This window comes from Schistocerca piceifrons, chromosome 11 (genome assembly GCF_021461385.2).
Source record: "Schistocerca piceifrons isolate TAMUIC-IGC-003096 chromosome 11, iqSchPice1.1, whole genome shotgun sequence".
Taxonomy (NCBI): Eukaryota; Metazoa; Arthropoda; class Insecta; order Orthoptera; family Acrididae; genus Schistocerca; species Schistocerca piceifrons.
In genome coordinates this window covers 146,798,730-146,820,941 of record NC_060148.1, presented here as the reverse complement: position 1 = coordinate 146,820,941, position 22,212 = coordinate 146,798,730, and the positions used below count along the sequence as shown (strand labels likewise).

Sequence of the window (22,212 nt, the reverse complement as noted above, 5' to 3'; positions counted from 1 at the left end):
AAGCACAGCATACCCGTCTCTAATGACCTCGTTGTCGACAGGACGTTAAACACTAACCACCACCACCACCAGCACAGCATACAAAAATATAACAATTGTTTCGTTAATTAAGTAGAAAGTAATTAAAAATTAACGTCCTTACGACACATGTGAATGACAGCTTTCTCACCGCTTGGAGTGCTAGTGTCCCTACAGCTGTCAAACGGTAATAACTGTAGCACAAGAGAGTATAGATTAGATTAGTTTTTCGTTCCATAGATCCATGCTGAGGAGATCCTCATGGATGTGGAACATGTCATTTTTTTTAAGCTGAAATAACAATACTGATAGTATGAATATATACAATACATCATTTGTTTCTATTAAAAAATTAGTCAATGGAGTAGACGGAGTTGGTCACTAGTAAGTCTTTCAGGCTCCTTTTAAACTGATCTTTATTTGTAACTCAGTTTTTTATGTTTACTGGCAAATTATTGAAGACGAGTGTTCCTGAGTAGTGGACCCCTTTTTGAATTAAAGTAAGTGCTTTTAAGTCCTTGTGCAGATCATTTTTGTTCCTGGTATTGTATGAATGAACTGAGCTGTTTGTTGGAAAAAAGAGATATATTATTTAGGGCAAATTTCATTAAGGAGTAAATATACTGAGAGGCAGTAGTTATTATACCCAGTTCTTTGAAGAGGTTTCTACATGACGTCCGTGACTTTACTCCACAAATAATACGTATTACACGCTTTTGGACTCTGAAAACTTTTGTTTGACTTGAAGAGTTACCCCAAAATATTATACCATATGACATTACGGAATGAAAGTAGGCAATGTATGCAAGCTTTTTAATTTTTATGTTGCCTATGTCTGCTAACACTCGAATTGCAAATATAGATTTGTTAAGGCGTTTCTGCAGTTCTGTGGTGTGCTCCTCCCAACTGAATTTATTATCAAGTTGTAATCCCAGAAATTTAAGACTGTCAACCTCTTCTATCTGTTCTTCTTCTTACTTTATGCATATGCTGGGTGGAAAAATCTTACAGGTTTTGAACTGCGTATAGTGAGTCTTTTCGACGTTTTATGTCAGTGAGTTGGCTTTAAACCATTTATTAATATCCGTGAAAATATCATTAGCAGATCTTTCATACTTGTGTCATCTTCAAGCAAAACAAACTCTGCTTCTGGCAGTGTAACTGACGAGAGATCATTAATGTACACAAGAAAAAGCAATGGCCCTAAGCTGGATCCTTGTGGGACACCACATGTAATTTCTTCCCATTCTGATGATGACTGATGACTTAATTCACTAGTCACTTGCACTGACACCCTTTGATTCCTGTTAGCGAGGTATGACTAGAACCATTTTGCAGCCCTGCCTGTGACACCATAGAATTCCAATTTACTTAAAAGGACTGTTCACTGTACATCATTTCCTTTGTAACTATCTTCATTGTTCCTCTTTTTGATATTTTTTATTTATACATGTTGTAGCTATTGTTCTCTACTTTAAGGATTTCATTGATTCTGTTTATTTGAGCGATTTTCAAAAGTTTCCCTTGTGTATTTTACCTCTGACTGGATCATTGTTCCATGTTTTAATTTTGTTTTGACAGCGGTATTTGTATTGTATGTAGACCGTGTTAGTGTTTGAGCCTTTGGCATTTAATTAGTTCTCACTGGTAAAGCAGGTTTTTATTTCAAGTTGTGTATTGTGATTTCGCCTGGGTATTTTAACAGAATCATTGTTTGTTGTTCAATGTTACATGGTTTATAACTATATAGTGAATCTGTTACTATCATCTCAAGTGTTTTCAAATATGTGGAGTACTTTTTATACTATATTTGTATGCATATTATTTGATTCGTTGCTTCTCATGTACATTATTAGTTAACAATACTAATCTGCTTGCAAATACTAAACAATTTAAATTAGTTTCATCTTTCTTGGTTCCAGTCAGTATTTTTCCTAGGATTTTCCTTGCACCTTTCATCAAGTATTACAGAGCACAGTTGAAGAGTAGTTGTGATAAACCTTTCCCAGTCTTAGCCCTATTTTAATCTTAAATGGCCCTTTGGATTTACTGTTTGTTAGGATTGATGTTATAACTTTTATTAACTGGGGATGAAGTCTGGAATACAGTAATATGTCCACCACTGAGGGTCTGTTAATACAATCTCAGACTTTTTTTGAAGTCCCTGTTAGGTAGATCGTTACAGTTCCTGCTCAGATTGATAATTACAGCAACTGTACAGAACTCTTGACAAGGCTTTATTTGTACAATCCAAGAGGGAGACAGCCCCTGTAGTTACAGCAATTTGTTTTTGCCTCTTTTGTGTAATGGGTTTTTTTTAAAGCTGTAGTCCAATGTTCTGGTAGTTCTTATTTGTTGCAGATTTTCACCACACATTGTGGCTTGCTTCCAGAGGTCTCAAAATGCATCTTCTCCACTTGCTTTGTAGTTCTTGAGTTCTCTCAACATTTCTGGACTACGTGGACTGTTGGCGGGTTAATACATTTTAGCAGTTCTTTTATTGGGGTTTCTGTATCTTGTTTTGGATGTTTGTGTTGACCTAATTACAAATCTCCATCAGATGTGCAAGTTGCCAAAGGGGTGCCCTATAGAATTATACGCATTAGATGGCCAAACAATCTCTGACAGGATCTCGCTGCCTTTTATCATTAGTGTTGAGGTTCAAATCTTTGGACTTTTAGCCTAAATATTTTGCAGTACTCTCATGAGCTGCTTTTCTCAATATGGGTTTCTGTTAAAATTATATCTTTTTGGTATGCCATTAATCGTCATTATTTTCTGGGTTGTGTTTCTTTGAGTCTTCTGTTTCTTGACTCTGATATAACAGAGGTTGGTGTTATCTTCCGCTGTTTTATCACATTCATTAAATCCATCATTGGTGTGTTTTTTCCTTGGATTTAGTGCGGTTGGTTGCTTCCACTGGAGAAATTTTTCCTCCGCATCATGTATTAGTTTTATATTCCTACTTCATTCTTAATGTTTCTTGTTTATTAGTTAGGATGACCATAGCTTCACTTCTTTTGGGCATGGGGTTTTTTCTTCCCAAGGGCTTAATTTAATTTTTATTTTATCACGTAATGATCTGAACCCACATCTGTCCCTTTCAGGACTTTCACATTGTAAATTTCCCTGGACTAGTTCTTACCCCTGCAGACATCATCCATCTCCCATTTCACCGAGCGGGGTGGCGCAGTGGTTAGACACTGGACTCGCATTCGGGAGGACGACGGTTCAATCCCGCGTCCGGCCATCCTGATTTAGGTTTTCCGTGATTTCCCTAAATCACTCCAGGCAAATGCCGGGATGGTTCCTCTGAAAGGGCACGGCCGACTTCCTTCCCAATCCCTCCCTAATCCGATGAGACCGATGGCCACGCTGTCTGGTCTTCTTCCCCAAACCAACCAACCAACCATCTCCCATTTTCCTTTTTTCCAGTCTGAGTGTTTACACATTTTGTCTTTTCATGAAGTATGCCGACTTCCAGACCATGTCGTAGTTTCTCCAAAATTCCACCAGCGTTACGCCACTACTGTTCATTTTTCGTTGTGATGCCTGTTTCCCGGTAACACCTCTAATTTTCCCTTCCTAGCTGGCAATTGAAGTCTCCAATTGCAATTTTTGTTTGATTTTGATGCCATCTGATCCAAAAGCTCCCAAAACGCATTACATCTTCTGTTTCTTGTCCTACTAGTAATGTTTTCATCACTAGTTGGGGAACAGATTATTATTATTATTTCTTTCTTGTCTCAGACGTTATGTCTGGTTAAAAATGGAAGGTGACGTGGACCTTGATCAAGCGTGACTTCCTTTTAACTGTACGGTATATGTTACATTGCATTTAGGAACTTTCGAGTAATTGAACAAGTGTAAATAATTACAGATTTCTGTAGTTGTATATATAAGTTTGGATGTAGCTGTATTGCATTGATGTACTGGTGGATGTTGTGTGGTATGACTCCTGTAGTTGATAGTATAGTTGGTATAATGTCAACTTTATCCTGATGCCACATGTCCTTGACTTCCTCAGCCAGTTGGATGTTTTTTCAATTTTTTCTCCTGTTTTCTTTTGTATATTTGTTGTATTGGGTATGGATATTTCGATTAGTTGTGTTAATTTCTTCTTTTTATTGGTGAGTATGATGTCAGGTTTGTTATGTGGTGTTGTTTTATCTGTTATAATGGTTCTGTTCCAGTATAATTTTATTTATTATTATTATTATTATTAATAATATTACCTGCAGCTTTTATAGTCGATGTCGAAAGCCTAGCAGAATGTGCTTTGAATTTTATTTTATAACATTCTTATTATTTTGAGGTTAACTGCAAATTCTGTTCCAAATTGTGGCTTGCTTCATTACTCTATTTATGGTATTCCCATGTAAATACTATATATTTGTAATTCCACTGGTTCCTGGGGTTTCTCATTGTTTGGAGTCCAGTTATCAAAAAGTCAGTTCATTTTGTTGCAAAAATTCTGACTTTCACTCACTGGATAAGGAAATTTGTATTGTGTGTTGCTGTGTTGTTTATCTGTCCTGTCTTGAGCATGTGTGTGGAACAGAATAGGGCAAAATAAAAAAAATTCAGAAAGTTTAACGCATAACAAACATGTTACCTATGTACTTACTTAATGTTTTAGGGCACTGATCTTAGCCTGAGTTGCCAGTTATGGCCTGTACCTGAATAGTAAGGGAACAGACAGACCAGCTCAGCTGCTTGCAGAACATGAGGGAGCACCGTAAACACATGAGGACAACTCTCTCAGACTACATGAGCCAGAGAGATGTATTTTGTAGCTCACAGCCACATTACTGACAAACGGTCTGGAAAGAAACCAGGACATGGTAGGACCACAATATATTCAACAGTTCACAGACGTAAAACAAGTTTGTTATATCAAATATTAGAGTGTTGAAAAAAAACAATTATATTAGCTTGTGTCTTTAGAGTATTTACATAGTTCTGAGGTAGAGGTTTGCATTATCAGAACACTGCCACTCATGATTCTTGTAGAATCTTAATTTTGTTTACATCCAGAAACACGTCTCTGATGTACAGAGGCAAGGAAACACTTCTTATCAATACAAAAATGCACAGTGCATGCCCATTCGATTCACTACTAGGTCAAAAAAACAGGCACTCATGTAAAACCCATTGTATAGAGGATCTTAAAAGTAAAGACATTAAGAGCAAGTTAAAATGTATTGTGCCATTCATACGGTAGACTACCTAACTGAATGCACCCATTTATTGTAATTTCAAATATTTAAAAGAGTTATCTTTAGTGAGAGTGCTCCATTCTTTGGTAAGACCAATAATTGTTGTTGGGCTCAGGCAATGATGTGAGCAGGATACATGCGAAAGAGATGCGCTATCTATGGTAGAGCCTGGGTGAGAAGGGACAGGATAAGAAATGAAACACAGTGCTTGGGTAGCTCAGTTGGTAGAGCACTTGCCCGCGAAAGGCAAAGGTCCCGAGTTTGAGTCTCAGACTGGCACAAAGTTTTAATCTGCCAGGAAGTTTCAATACGAAATACACTTTAGATCAATCCCATAAAAGAAACTTTGGAGGGTGGAATAGGTGCAACCCAACTGTCTGCATTTAGTGTTATTCGTGTGAAAGTGAGCAAAAGTTTTACTAAATTTTAGTAAATCATGTAGCGGAGGTGGGACCTAAGTACCGGCCTAGTATTCACGTAGCAAATGTGGGGAGCCGCTTAAAAACCAATCCTCGGATGGCAGGCACACGGATTCTCGTCGTCGTTTCACCGAGCAGATTTGATCTGTGGCCAGTGCACCTTCCCATCCGAAAAGGAGCACTTCAATACACGGGGCTCTGTGTGCGGGTTGATGTGTATGTATTATTAATAATATCAAATAATGAATTACGTAAAATCTTACTTCTGTACACGTTCAGTGCAACAGAGTGGTGAATGTAAGTGCTACAAAGTGATTTTCTGTTTCTTGGTGTGTGGCTACAATAGCGTGCAAATTATTCTAAGTACCCGAGTGTACTCTACATTTACGCATTTTGAGTCTGTTACTACCAGTTACTTGTACATTTTTTTACTTATTACACACACACACACACAAGGACAATTTCACTCTATCTGTGGACAGTACATTAGCGTAACCCTCTTTCATTGAAAATACACTGGGTGGGTAGGGGGGGGGGGGGGGGGGGGGAATCCCAAGACCAAGGAGTCGTTAGGTGTGTTTCTACATCTGACAATTGATGCCTATCTAGATTTTGTGCCACTTGCATAAGAGTGGTGCCAGTAGTGCACCATGAAGATGCAAATCACGTTTGCTTTGCTTTAAATACATTCTGTAACACTCATGAGCATTAGTTACGTCTGAGACTGGAAATGATAAGTTGATGTTATAGTTCAATTCTTTTATCTTGGCGGCTCGCGCAAGCCCGCCCAGACGCGGGAGATTGCTGCGTTGCCAGTTGCAAACGACGCACAAGCCATGAGAAGCAGCGCCATAGTATAGCATAGTTCGCAAACTTACGTTTAGGGAGAGCGCGCAGCTTATGAAATAAAGCCACCACGGCCGCATTAACCCTTTAGCTGCTACGGAGATGTGCTCCCCGCATTGGTGCATTCCGCACTGTGCGCGATTTTGTCATCACTGCACTGCTCGCCTGTGCAGACACATGGTCTTCCCACTGCTTTGACACACTTATCATTCGTAATCCACAAAAGCTATTTGTCTCAAAAATTTGATTTTTACACATCTTCTTTACTGATCTCCCCCCACCCCCCCCCCCCCCCCACCTCCCCAAATGACTTAATTTTGTTTCTATGTTCAACGCGATAATTGTGCAGCATTAAATGTAGTTTGTAGAGGTAAAAGTCCATAGCGTATACTTCCCGTACGGTCGATTTTAGCTGCCACAATGTTGAGAATGAAATGTGGACAAGATACCTAAATTTCATATAAAATTTACTGTATAACAATATCACATTTAATTTAAGTACCAGATAGGTGTCGTATGTAATATTGAGAAATATTCCGTCTTTCGCGACTGTAACAAAAGTTTTATTTACACCGGGCGAGTTTGGCTTTATTTTAAAGCACTTCAATCAATCAAAAGGAAGTAGACAAAATACATTAAACAGAACTGTGGGAGTTCCAATGACACCAAATCCGACGAATTTGTGGTCAAATTTGTTATAACTGGATGTCACCTTCTGAGAGGAACTAATTTTCATTAGAGTTTCTTTTGGCTCTGCGTGTCGTTTTCAAGAGTTTACAATGTCCCTAGTTAAAATGAACATCCTTTATAATATAAACAGTATTTAAAAATTGGGAAATATTCCATCTTTAGCGATTGTAATAAAGCTTTTATTTATACCAGAGTCATTTCACTTTTTTCTAAAACGTTCTAATTAAAACAAAGTTGGCGAAGTACACAAAACTGAATTGTGGGCGTAATAAAACATAGAAACTGAAATATATTGTCCGTGAGGCGCAGTGCGCAAACAATATGTGTTTGTCACAATGGACAGCAAATACTTGCAAAACATAGATCAGTCGACGAAAACCTTGAATGATGTAGCCAAAGCAGCGAAGCGAAGAATTGCGACAGACAATCAAGTAGCTCGGCAATGTACGAGCCGAAATTCTGCTCTAAATAATACTTTTAGTACTGTCGCAAAAGAATATATCTCAATATGAATAGTAAAACAGCGACTGCAGAAAAGAAGATATACAAACAAAAAAAGATAACATGAATATTGTATGTGTGCCTTTTCATTGTTTTTAATTGCACTGAAAAGAAATATTGGAGGACAAAATTAAAAAAAAACCAAAAACGTATTATGATTATAATGAAGAGACAAAGCACTAGAAGTTTCAAAAAATTACATTAAAACAAATAAAATTCATGAAGTAACACACTTGGATATTGTTTTTAAATAAAGAAACTATCAAGCATCGATTGAGGTTTGAACTTAGAACCTTTCGCTTAGTAGCCATACACTTTAACCATTACACTAACACAGCTTTTTATTACATAGAACTCCTGGAACACTCTAAAAGAGCATGCAAAATATCGACAAACACTGTTGGTATCACTATGTATTACTCACATTTCGACAAAGTACAATAGCAAATATACAATTACCGCTGTTCTTAATTTCGAAAAAGTGGTTCGTGAGAATGATACACCTTTCCCTGCTATCGCCTGAACTAGGAGGCTTATTGCTTGTTTGGTTTAATTAATTAATAGAATATGAAGCAATTGGTATGCTTTTTCCAAACTTTCTATAAAAGAAAGCCTGCTATCAAGACATTGCTTTTGTTCAATTACTTTATTTATGACTGAACATTTCTAAAACTGAAGACACTCATCCGTGCTCTGCACTGCAGTTGAGCTCTGGCAATGTCGTTCTCTGTTCTTTGGCTGACTGTGTTTTGTGACATCAGATGCGCAGAACGAGTCTAAATGACCGCCGTCGTAAATGACGCTCACTATAGTCAAAAATGCCTTTAGAGTGTCAAAGGTGCCATTATCAACATCTCACTGAGTTTGAATGAGGTTGTGTAACAGGGCTACAAGAAACTGACTGTTTCTTCTGCAGTATTGCAGAAAGACTTGGGAGGAATGTAGTTACTACACACGATTACTTGCAGCGGTGGTCAAGAGAATGTACGGTTGCAAGAAGACTAGGCTACAGACAGCCATGTGGTACTACCGAGGCAGAAGACCACTGTGTTTGGGGTATGACTCTGGTGCAACATACTGCAGTTTGAGCAGCAGGTGGCACCACGGTAACACAACAAACTGTTACAAATCAAACTTCCTGGCAGATTAAAACTGTGTGCCCGACCGAGACTCGAACTCGGGACCTTTGCCTTTCGCGGGCAAGTGCTCTACCAACTGAGCTACCGAAGCACGACTCACGACCGGTCCTCACAGCTTTACTTCTGCCAGTACCTCGTCTCCTACCTTCCAAACTTTACAGAAGCTCTCCTGCGAACCAGGCAGAACTAGCACTCCTGAAAGAAAGGATACTGTGGAGACATGGCTTAGCCACAGCCTGGGGGATGTTTCCAGAATGAGATTTTCACTCTGCAGCGGAGTGTGCGCTGATATGAAACTTCCTGGCAGATTAAAACTGTGTGCCCGACCGAGACTCGAACTCGGGACCTTTGCCTTTCGCGGGCAAGTGCTCTCCAGGAAGGTAGGAGACGAGGTACTGGCAGAAGTAAAGCTGTGAGGACCGGTCGTGAGTCGTGCTTCGGTAGCTCAGTTGGTAGAGCACTTGCCCGCGAAAGGCAAAGGTCCCGAGTTCGAGTCTCGGTCGGGCACACAGTTTTAATCTGCCAGGAAGTTTCATATCAGTGCACACTCCGCTGCAGAGTGAAAATCTCATTCTGTTACAAATCAGTCACTTCAAAAACAGCTTCACTCCAGACCCCCCCCCCCCCCCCCTGCAGCGTACTATTCCATTGACCCCAAGTCACTGCCAATTGTGACTTCCATGGTGTCATGCATTGGAGGGCAGTAATATATCTGCCATCCGCGGATAGGAAAATCTCAGAGTGTGAGTTTTAGCGGTTTTATCCTAAATTTAAAAAAACAATATTCGTGAGGTAGGACTGATCGTACCAATAACTAAATCAGAGATTGTTCCAAACACAAACTGTCTGTAGTAACCATACAACTTCACCAAACCGAGTCCCGGGCGTCTCGTGAAGTGCGGCTCGGAGTCCACGTTGCCATCACCCGAGTCCGAGGACGAGTAGAGGCTCTGCGAGGATGGCTCCGGTACGCTGGCGGCGGTGGACGATGACACGGCGGCTACAATGACACCAGTGGGCTCGCTCGGCGTGAACCGCCTCTCCAGGCTCCTGCGTCAGCCTAAATACTGCTTGGCGCACGGATATGGCTGGCTCTATTTGCAGTCACGTGTCGAGTGGAAGGAAAGGGGTCCGCAGTTGTAGCAACTTCTTGCAGCACCGTGGACGCCTCCTGGTGGTCTCTGGGAAGCGTCTGTGTTTCCGGGACGACCGGCCAGGCTGACCCCTACTCGGTCCGGGGCCCGCTGTACCGGTCTGCTTCGCGGTAAGCGAGAGTTGCAGGTGCTTAGTCTGGACACAGTAGGCAGGGTAAAGGTCTGTTGTGTTTTGTGATAAAAGCTGGTTCTGCCTCGGTGCCAGTGATGTTCCTGTGTCAGCGAGGAAGACGCCAGTTGAGGGCTTGCAGTGAACCTCTCTGCATGCTAGACACACTGGACCTGCACCAGGAGTTACGGTCCGGGGTGCAATTTCATATCACAGCAGTGTTTTCTGACAGGATAACGCTTGCCCACATACCGCTGTTACAATCAGACACGCTCTACGGAGCTACGACACGTCGTCTCAGCCTGCTCGACCACCAGATCTGTCTCCAATTGAGCAGAATGGGACATCGTCGGATGGGAATTCCGGTGCCACCACCCACAAACAGGAATAATCATCCCCGTATTAACTGACCGAGAACAACAGACGTGAAACTCCATCCCACAAACTGATATTCAGCACTTGCACAAGAAAGGATGCTTGTATTCAATTATTAATGTACCAGCATTTCAGATTTGCTATGGCTTTTCTAGTGCTTACATGATCCTGTGATCTTGTGGTGTTAATCACTTACCGTATTTACTCGAATCTAAGCCACACTCGAATCTAAGCTGCACCTGAAAAATGAGACTCTAAATCAAGGGAAAAAAATGTTCCCGAAACTAAGCCGCACCTGAAATTTGAGACTCGAAATTGAAGGGGAGATAAAAGTCTTAGACCACACCTCCAAATCGAAACAAAGTTGGTCCATTGTAATATGAGACACAATTTAGGTCGAATGAATGACGATACAGCTACAGTAGTTTGGTTCGACTCGTAACCTTAGCAGTTAAGCTTTACCAGGTAGCCATTGCTATGCGTCAGGCGCTCCGTCCCTATTTATACGGGTACCCTCCCTTTTTCACGTGCTTCGTCTGGTTTGAATTGATTGCTTATTTTTCTTTGATCTGACAAGTGCCATTCTCTTTGTTATAGGTGTTTATGTCACTCTAAGTTGAAAATGAATTACTGTACTGTGTCATGCATTGTTTGTCACATTCTGATAATGTGTGTTTACGACCTGTCGCCGTTCGCGGGATGGCTTGCTTTTGTGCGCGCTACCGCCGCTTACAATAAAAAAAAAGAGAGGAATTGTCTCATTAACGAAACAATCTCAAGAGACTGCTGTTTGTTGTAACTTACACTGCTGCTTTCTTTAATAATGATCAACAAGAACCAAATAATAGACTGCGTATGATAGAAGATGTTCTGAATGAGAGTTTAGCTAAAATTTTTCTCCATTTGAAAATGTTTGCAGACGCCTCTTTTGTAGATTACATTCTGCACAGAAATTAGAGTCATCTTAGATTTAAAAATCTAGTCAATTGCCGTGCTTCATTTCTGACTATCACTATTAGGCATAAGACTAATAAGAATATAACGGCCCAAGCGGGTTGCATCGTGCAGCCTCACAGGCGCTCAGCGGCGAACACGGCACTATGCTTTCGATTTTTTTCAAATTGTTGCATCCTTGAGCCCCCGTTCACCAGACTTACGTCTAGCGATTGGCGGCTGACTCTACAGATCATACTTTATTAATAATTATAGTACAAGGTTACTTCACCAGTTAAAGTTACATCCTCGGCAAGTACACCAAGTCCTTTAATCCATACATGTATTTTTTCATCATTACTAACTTTACATGTGTATATTCTTCCGCGTTTGCTGTTGTCTCACTCTAGTTTCGTAGTTTATTAGGCTGACAGGATTTAAATGAGATAGCAGCAAACACTAAAGAATACATGGAAAAATGTTTATATTTGTATTATTCTTATGGTGAAGAGAATGCTGCATGTGATTCACAATTCATAAAAGTTCCTATTAGCAACCATCTCTTCTCACAGGTAGGAAAAAATTCAGAACGTAGAGTTGGCCATATTGACAAACATCCCAAACAGTCTTGCCGGTCGGATTTTCGTAGTACATCGGAATGCTGCTACATTCGAAGATGAACAATACGGAATTTGTATTTACTTTGTTGGATAATGTATGAAAATGCAGTGGTCGAAACTCAGGGCAGAGGAAAAAAGCTCGTTTTCCACCTTTTTTTAAATTTATTTACTGACGCAGAGGTTTTAGTGCCAGTATTTATCTTTGTGCCCACAAAGCATGCCTGTGTAGCGCTACATGTACTCATCGGCTGAAGTTAGTTGTGGCGGCACCTATCAACATTTTTCAAAATTTCCGCTTACTTTGCACTCGATTCTAAGCCGCAGGCGGTTTTCTGGATTACAAAAACCAGAAAAAAAGTGCAGCTTAGATTCGAGTAAATACGGTACTAACAGAATGATGTATGTTAAAATTATTTAATGTAAATTGAAAAACTTTTACTCGTTTATGAAAATATGTTGAACACACGCTTAATAAAGGTCTTTATTTCCAAAATGGTCTTCATTTCCAATCTGTGTCGAGCATACGAGTGACGCAACATTCCGATGGCAGCAGCTTTGCTGCAGCATCCGTACTACAGAGACAGTCGGCCACCACTGCAACTTATGAGACAGCCAGCAATTGATGAGATTCCACTGTTCAGTATTTCAGTCCTCTGACACCAGTGTTAATGGAAGCTCAATTGCCCAAATTAAAATTGTTTAACAACTAACATCTGTTGTGTTGTATGCCAAGTTGAAATTTTTCACTTCCTTGTGTTAGTAAAGAAGAGACACCAGTTTCATATGTGAAGGACACACCCTGTCGTAAATGCATACACACCTAGTCTGGACGTTAATAAACTATGTCATATTGAGAATATTTAAATGCAAATGATGACACGAACAACCAGAAAATGCGAATTGATTTACTGGGAAATAAAGAAATTTTATGCTGAACGAAAATCATACTAAAGATAATATATATGTGAGAGTCTCTGAAAAACTGTAAAAAGCACATTCTCTAAGAGTAATAGTTCTACACAAACAACAGATTAAAAGCAATCTGATTTATTCCTAGTGATTTAATAAAGCTACAAAAATAGTTAGTGTAGTATATCTTGTATTACTTCAAACAAAGACAATTATTGTGTCCTATGTTCTGCAGGAAGTTATTGTCCTAAGAATGGTCACAAGAAGAAAATGAAATCTAGAGAGATCCAGGTGTTGAGTTGAACACTACACAGATGTACAACTTTAACTAAAGTGAAAGCTTGCAATAGTTAATTATTAAGGGCATACATATATGAAAGTAATTTGTGAATTGATGTCAAACAGAACCTTCTAGTTTAATTTGTTTTACAATATCATTTACAACTCTTTTGATCCATCTTGAATAAACACACAGTACAGAACTTTTTTCCATTGCGAAACATTCTTTATTTACATAACAGGTAGTTTGTGCACCAGCTGAAATCATGTAAACTGTTCACAATCAAGATATCATTTACTGAGTGTCACTGTATTGCATACTTATTCACAAGTGACAGAGGTGGCTATGGCAGGAATCACCTTGCTGTGGCCGGAGAATAAACCAGATGGATCCGTCACAGTTAAGGGGGCAATATATTTAACAGTGCAAATGTAACCGACCCGACATGTTTCACTACAGCTACCCTATACAGAAAAAATATCAGTCCACACATCTGCCACAGCTAACTCCCAGAAAATCACACGAAACTGCACCGGCAGATCTACGAGGTCATCTGCAGTCACTCAGCTGGCTCGAATGTGTAGTGGACCACTCCCGGGGCCGGTAGCTGCTTCGCCAACTGAAACCCAAAATTAGTCAGTCAAAACAGAGAAGGTCCTGCCTTCCAACTGTACAGAAAATGCCTTCCAAGTGTACAGAAAACAACTGATATAAGCAGTCAGAAATATAAGTAATTTACTTATTTATACACTGGCAGGTCCTTAGCACAAAAGTTCAAAGACTGATGCCGTTCTTAATCAAAGCTGCATCTACTACTGCATGTGTCATCTCTCACAATGCTACGACAAAACTGACTGATATGTAGGTCAATTTGCATCTGTCAGCCACTTCAGTAAATTGATCAATGTGATTTTTGCAGAGAGTAGTCCCAGACCCCGAACCTCGTTTAGACGCCTCTGTGCCTATTTATCAAGTTTTCCAGCATCTTTACTTTCATACACTGCTTAATTACACTGTGCCAGAAACTTAGCATTTACACCACAATACTACTCTCATCGTATTTCATTTTGTGAGGTGCTGTTAAAGTTGCAAAGAACATTTCCAGCTTTGTTGATGGGACTGAAATATAATGGGTGCCTCATTTCTGTAGGAGTCTACCGAACTGTTTGGATTTGGGCCTGCACGAGAGAGCATCAACTTCTCTTTCTACATCTCAACCTCAACCTCTTTCTCACGCATTCTTGGTTTTGACTACAGCACCCACTCAATTTGATTGTCCGAGTACCCATTCCTTCCGATATCTTATTTCTACCGTGTCATCCGAAAGCATTCTGAGCTCTATAGACTGGAGTCTTTAGTACCACGTTTCTTTGTGCACCTCGAGCCACCGTTATGTCACAGACAGAGGGCAGCGTTTGTCAGTTTTCTATATACACTGCAACCGAGAGATTTGTGCAGTCTTCTGTCAACACATCACAGAAAGATATTTGGCTCTGGTTTTCAAGTTCCATTACAAAATTTACTTTAGGACAGATACAATGTAAATGTTCTAGGAACTTCCCACGTATAGGTTTGCCACGACGGGCGATAACAAAATACTCGTAACCACGCCGTCTGCTTCTTCACAATTTTTTGCTGTTGGAGAGGAAATAAGTTGACATCCTCACGTGTCTAGAAAGTTATGCAACACAATCTAACTTTCAGCAAAATAACTGGTACTTCTGTCTGCAGTCTCACAATGGGTGGTTGCTTACTACACGAGTGGATACCAGTTAATTTCAGGAAGCCTTTCTGAGTGATGTCTTCTGGGAAAATTCAGCCAATATATATTTGGAAGGCTTAATGATTTAATCAATCATAAAAAGCAACTGCCAATACATTGATGTTGAAATTACAGCTAACTGTAATGTAGAAAGTTGTAATATTCGTATTGGCTATGGTCTTCTCCTCCTACTTAACCCTGTGGTGCAGAGCGTCCACTACAGTAGTCAGCTGTTAACGGTCCCTATTTTGGCATTTTCAATTAGTCCTGAGACTGCAAATGCACACAGTTCACTGCAGTAGGCACTCCCTACACGGTGCGCCTTCTGCTCCAAGACCCCTTACCGATGATGTTTCGTTGAATGGTTCACATGCTGACACTTGTTGATGGCCCATGAAATCTGTAGCAACTTGCAGAAGGGCTGGACTTTTGTCACTTTGAATGATTCTCTTCAGTCATCGTCAGTCCCGTTCTTGCAGGATCTTTTTCCGGCCGCAGCGATGTCCGAGATTTGATGTTTCACCGGATTCTTAATATTCACACTGTACATTCATGGAATGGTCGTATGGGAAAATCCCCACTTCATCGCTACCTCGGAGATGCTGTGTCCCATCACTCGTGCGCCAACTGTAACACCACATTCAGACTAACTTAAATCTTGATAACCTACCATTGTATTAGCAGTAACCAATCTAACAACTGCGCCAGACATTTTTTATCTTATACAGACGTTGCAGAATGCAGCACCTTATTCTGCCTGTTTACAAATCTCTATTTGAATACGCATGCCTAAATCAGTTTCTTTGGCGCTTCAGTGTAAATTAAAGTCGCCCACCGAATTCTGCTGTGTCTATGTGAAGGTTTATCTCATTAACAGCAGGAAGGATTTAACTAATAGATGTACTGATTCACAGTGAAGGTTTGTGCATATGATTTGTAAACATTTTGTGCAGGTAGGGTGAATTATGATGACTGTCAGCTAAGTTGTGCCTCCTGAGACCTTTCCTGGTGAGCACTGCTTAAACCATTCAAATTATACTAGGACTGCTGACCTGACCCCGCTTCACGCAGTTAGCACTAAGTATCTACAGCCAGACAACTTGTCTGGCATTGTGCTAATATATACTACTATACAGACAAGTCATTTAACACTGCTACCAAAAAAGCTCGAAAAGTTCTCAGCCAATTTAAATCAAATTTTACATGATACTTTAATGAACATTCAGACAGACATACACTATATATTTTTAAATTGATATGTAATATATCACGATAAAACATCATTACCGAACATCTCGAAAAGTCTTTGACCAGTTCACTTCCAATTTTATACAATACTCTAAAGAACATTCAGATGGACATAGACTGTATATTTCTGTAGTGCATGCTGTCCAACTAGGATAGCATGGCATTTAAACTGTTAGACAAACTGATTTTTCCTTATAAAGGGTGTTTTACAAAGATACGCAAATATTTTAATACGTTATTCTACATGTAAAACTAAAGAAAAAAGGTCTCATAAACATAGGTCCACAAATGTTTAGCTACGGAGTTATGGCTTATAAAAGATTTTGCCTGAAATTTATAAAGTTGGCTAATATGAGGCCATCGCAAAACTGTATGAGGTTAAAGTAAAGCACAATTTCCATTTATATTGTTGTTATTGATCTGTGGAATCTAATAAAACATGCCCCAGATGTGTATCTGGAATAGTTTTCCATAACATCCAGAGAAGCAAAGATGTAATTTTGTAAAATTTGTAATTTATTATCTACTTGGCCCAATCTGTTTTTTAAATTTCAGACAATTGCACAAAGTTTTCAACAGACGTTGTATGGAATTTAATTTGGAAAAAACGATGGTAATAACATTAACAGGAACTGTACGAATGTGTCAGATAATCTGCTTTTATTAATACCATAGCATACGTGAATTCATGTTAAACCAGAAAAAACCGCTCACTGTTAAGCAAGTTGTACAGTGTACATACAATTTCACCATACATTCACAACAAATATTCAAAAATGTCTCCACTGAGTTCAATGCATTTAGCTGCACATGTTTGAACAGATTTTGTTGCTCATTTCAGTTTCACAGGGCGGTTGTTAATTTTGTCTGCTGAATTTGTAATGCGAGCAAGTAATGCCTTGCTTGTATTGACTGTGTCCTCGTAAACTACGTCTGGGATATGTTTCATTAGGTTCACCAGACCCACAACATAAAATAAATGGAAATTGTGCTTTACTTAACCTCGTAAAGCTTTGGGATGGCTTCATATTAGTGAAGTTGCTAAATTTCAGGCGAAATCTTTTATTAGCCGTAACTCCGTACCTAACATTTGTGGACTTAGGTTTATATGAACTTTTTTCTTTAGTTTTACTTGTAGAACAATATATTAAAATATTTGCACATCTCCGTGAATCACCGCGTATAGTCCTCCTTGCCAATGGCCTTGCCGCAGTGGTAACACGGGTTCCCTTCAGATCGCCAAAGTTTAGTGCTGTCAGGCTCATCTAGCACTCGGATGGGCAACCGTCCGATCTGCCGAGTGATGTTGCACTCCGCTCTTTGCAAGGCCAATTGAGGAGCTACTTGACTGAGAAGTATCAGCTCCAGTCACGAAAACTGACAACGGCCGGGAGAGTGACGCGCTGGAAACGTGCCCATCCGTATCCCCATCCAGTGACGCCTATCGTCTGAGGACGACACGGCGGTCGGTCAGTACCGTTGGGCGTTCTGAGGCCTGTTCGGACTAAGTTTTTTATATATTCTTTATTATTATATATATATTTTTAAGCAAAAACTGTACAAACATGCTGTTTTGTTTTCTTCGTCGTAGTTGCTTTTTGCAGGAAATAGGAAAGGTGTATTTATGGCTTATCAGCTTACGATTAGAATACTACTATGGAATCTGAATTTGCAATAACAGTAAACGAGGAGGGGATGGACAGAGGTGGGAAGGGGGAGGGGGGGCGGCAGGGAACTGTCAGAGGGGGAGGAGATGGACAGACAGGGAGAAGCAGGAAAAGAAACACACACACACACACACAAACACACAAACACACACACACACACACACACACACACAGCGAGAGAGAGAGAGAGAGAGAGAGAGAGAGAGAGAGAGAGAGAGAGAGAGAGAGAGAGAGAGAGAGAGAGAGAGAGATTGGGGGGGGGGGGGGGGGGGGGGGAGAGATGGACAAGCTATTTATACAGGGTGTTACAAAAAGGTACGGCCAAACTTTCAGGAAACAATCCTCACACACAAAGAAAGAAAATATGTTATGTGGACGTGTGTCCGGAAACGCTTACTTTCCATGTTGGAGCTGATTTTATTACTTCTCTTCAAATCACATTAATCATGGAATGGAAACACTCAGCAACAGAACGTACCAGCGTGACTTCCAACACTTTGTTACAGGAAATGTTCAAAATGTCCTCCGTTAGCGAGGATACATGCATCCACCCTCCATCGCATGGAATCCCTGATGCGCTGATGCAGCCCTGGAGAATGGCGTATTGTATCACAGCCGTCCACAATACGAGCATGAAGAGTCTCTACATTTGGTACCGGGGTTGCGTAGACAAGAGCTTTCAAATGCCCCCATAAATGAAAGCCAAGAGGGTTGAGGTCAGGAGAGAGTGGAGGCCACAGAATTGCTCCGCCTCTACCAATCCGTCGGTCACCGAATCTGTTGTTGAGAAGCGTACGAACACTTCGACTGAAATGTGTAGGAGCTCCATCGTGCATGAACCACATGTTGTGTCATATTTGTAAAGGTACATGTTGTAGCAGCACAGGTAGAGTATCCCGTATGAAATCGTGATAACGTGCTCCATTGAGCATAGGTGGAAGAATGTGGGGCCCAATCGAGACATCACCGACAATGCCTGCCCAAAGGTTCACAGAAAATCAGCCCACACATGTTGAGTGTGAAAATTTACAATTTGATCACTTTGGTATGAAGCCTCATCCGTAAAGAGAACATTTGCACTGAAATGAGGATTGACACATTGTCGGATGAACCATTCCCAGAAGTGTACCCGTGGAGGCCAATCAGCTGCTGAAAGTGCCTGCACATACTGTACACAGTACGGAAACAACTGGTTCTCCCGTAACACTCTCCATACAGTGACGTGGTCAACGTTACCTTGTACAGCAGCAACTTCTCTGACGCTGACATTAGGGTTATCGTCAACTGCACGAAGAATTGCATCGTCCATTGCAGGTGTCCTCGTCATTCTAGGTCTTCCCCAGTCGCAAGTCATAGGCTGGTATGTTCTGTGCTCCCTAAGACGCCTATCAATTGCTTCGAACGTCTTCCTGTCGGGACACCTTCGTTGTGGAAATCTGTCTCGATACAAACGTACCGCGCCACGGCTATTGCCCCGTGCTAATCCATACATCAAATGGGCATCTGCCAACTCCGCATTTGTAAACACTGCACTGGCTGCAAAACCACGTTCGTGATGAACACTAACCTGTTGATGCTACGTACTGATGTGCTTGATACTAGTACTGTAGAGCAATGAGCCACATGTCAACACAAGCACCGAAGTCAACATTAACTTCCTCCAATTGCGCCAACTGGCAGTGAATCGAGGAAGTACAGTACATACTTACAAAACTAAAATGATCTCTAACATGGAAATTAAGCGTTTCCGGACACATGTCCACATAACATATTTTCTTTATTTGTGTGTGAGGAATGTTTCCTGAAAGTTTGGCCGTACCTTTTCGTAACACCCTGTAGATTCAGGTCAAGCTTCACTGCTCTCTAGAGTTGCGGTGACTGTTTACTGCTTTTCCCACCAGATACTGCCTCCTCTGTGACCAGCTTGTAGTTTCCATCATTGGCACGACATGTCACTCAAAATGCCAATTACACATGGAACAGATAACAGGGTATACATCACAGTCTCCTCATTGCTGTAATTACGAGTGAGGATTGAAAAGTAACACACAAACAGTTTTTTCCTCCCCTGGAATTGCAGCTGCAATATCGAAATTTGATGAAAATATAATGTGCTACAAGGGGTACTCTGTTTTCATGTGCAGGTCTAGCAAGAGAAGTCTGGATTACAGAAGAAAACTGGTGTGTGTTACTGTTATCAACTTGTGAAGAACAGCTAAGTGTAGTTGATATTTATGGCCAAATGGCATCAACCGTGTAAAATTTATAGGGACGAACACGGTGTGTACGGAGGACAACCGCACGGACCGAAGCTGTCTCCAGGTGGTGTGCATTCTTCCGAGAGGGTCGTATGAACCTCAGTGATTCGCCGCACTCCAGGAGACTGGTGAGAGCTGCAATGCCAGATAGTGTCAGCGCCATTGGGGTGAGAATTTTGAATGACTGGTGTGTGCAACTGCGAACCTTATTGCAGCAATTCAACATTTCCCATCGTGCAGTGTACAATATTGTTCATTACATGTTGAAATTTTGTAAAATTAGTGCTCACTGGGTACCTAAGGACTTGACTGATAACCACAATTGCCGGCAACTGACAAGTTTGGATCACTTACCGTGTTACGCTGCAAAAGGAGAATGTCTTTTTGAAAGAAATCGTCACTGGTGACAAGTCGTGAGAGTACCACTACACGTCCGAAATTGAGCAGGCCTCTACAGATTGGAAACGTGCTCATCCCCCAGTAAAAAAAAATAAATAAATAAATATTCAGAGTGAGTTATTCCGCAAGGAAAGTGCTTGTGACAGTGTTCTGTGATATGCAGGATGTGTTACTGGTGGACTTTGTTGAACTGTGAATGCTGCAGCCCACATTAAAACTTTGGTTTAGCCAAATAGCGCCCTTTGTGACAAATGCCACAATGTTAATGCTGGCGGTGTCAAACTTCTTGGTAAAAGTGCCTACACCCATGTTGCTGCTCCTATTCGTGAGAAAATTGCCAAATTTGGGTAGGATGTGCTCCAGCATCCACCGTACAGTCCAGACCCCGCACCGTCAGACTTTCATCTGTTTGGACCCGTGAAAAAATTTCTGGCCGGCCGACACTTTGCGACAGATGCGGAAGTGAAATTGGCAGTCCGCAGATGGCTATACTCCGACCAAATGGACTTCTACAAATAGTGCGTACTGAAACTGGTACCACAAAATGTGCTGAGAATGTCGGTGACTATGTTGAAAAGTAGGTAAAAGGTGTAAGTTCATTTGTGATCTTTTTAGTTTTGTTATCTATTCAATTACGTAACATTATTCTCTGAATTTTAATCATAACTCACAGTGGCCCATAAATCAGATCACTGTTACAACAGGCAAGGCATCTGGTCGTAGATACTTCGCGCTACCCGTGTGAAAAGGGCGGGTCGCTACAGTCGACGACAGCGTTTGTGGCCTCTGGCAGCACAGCAGGTCACGAGGAAAGCTGCACTGTGAACTCGGCTGAAAGTGCACGGACAGCAACTGACTTAAGTTCCTGCACCTAGGCAACGGCACAGACTGGCTCGCCCAAATCTGCCTCACGTTTGAAAAATGAGTACGGATTAAAAGTAAGTCCACTTGCCTGCTTGTGAAACACTCGGTGCCTTCTCGGCATTTCAGCCATTATGAGAAAACACACAGACTACCTTATTCGTCAGTCTTACTTTCGTGCACACAAAACACAACAGAACACTCAAATACGATGGAAGTTTACACAGTACAAAAAGCAAAACAGGCCGAGTGTCGACTTTCCAGCTTCGCAGCTGTCAACTGTGTACCCCCGGCCCAGAGGCCGTGGACTACAGTCAGCTAGAAATAGCAACACGGGACCGACAACAGTCCACAGCGTGGTCGGAGTCCAGGCAGTGAGTAAACGTAACAGCTCAACTTGCAGCACCTGAAGAAGACAACTGGACTGATTCTTTAAACATTGTTAATAAAAAGGAAGCAACAACTCTGCAGAACACCCGAAAGTACACCATTAAGCTACATTCATACAACTAGGAAGTGTCTGGCTTTTTATAATGCATGTCACATAGGATTGTGTGTGTGTGTGTGTGTGTGTGTGTGTGTGTGTGTGTGTGTGTGTAAAACAGAAAATTCTGGTCATATGTAAAATAACTGTGTGGGTGAAAGCCTTCCATTCATTCAATCATCTACCAGTCAGCCTGGACGGCAATAGAAGACAGCAAAAGGAAAGCCACAGCTTAAAATTCCACATTAAGAAATAATTTACGTAGTAGGATCACACGAACATACCACTATCCCACAAACTCCTACATGAAGGACATAGAAA

The 22,212-nt window shown here is 40.9% G+C and overlaps 1 protein-coding gene across 1 annotated transcript in view; it reads right to left on the bottom strand.

Annotated features, from left to right (window-relative positions):
• Positions 1 to 13,329: 13,329 nt before the first annotated feature.
• The window catches only part of LOC124720111 (NADH dehydrogenase [ubiquinone] 1 beta subcomplex subunit 8, mitochondrial), a 30,035-nt gene continuing 21,152 nt past the window's right edge, over positions 13,330 to 22,212 (bottom strand). The window contains exon 4 of the mRNA XM_047245406.1: positions 13,330 to 13,831. Coding sequence (XP_047101362.1) covers positions 13,772 to 13,831 — 60 coding nt within the window. The 3' untranslated portion in view covers positions 13,330 to 13,771. The remainder of the gene's footprint in view (positions 13,832 to 22,212) is intronic.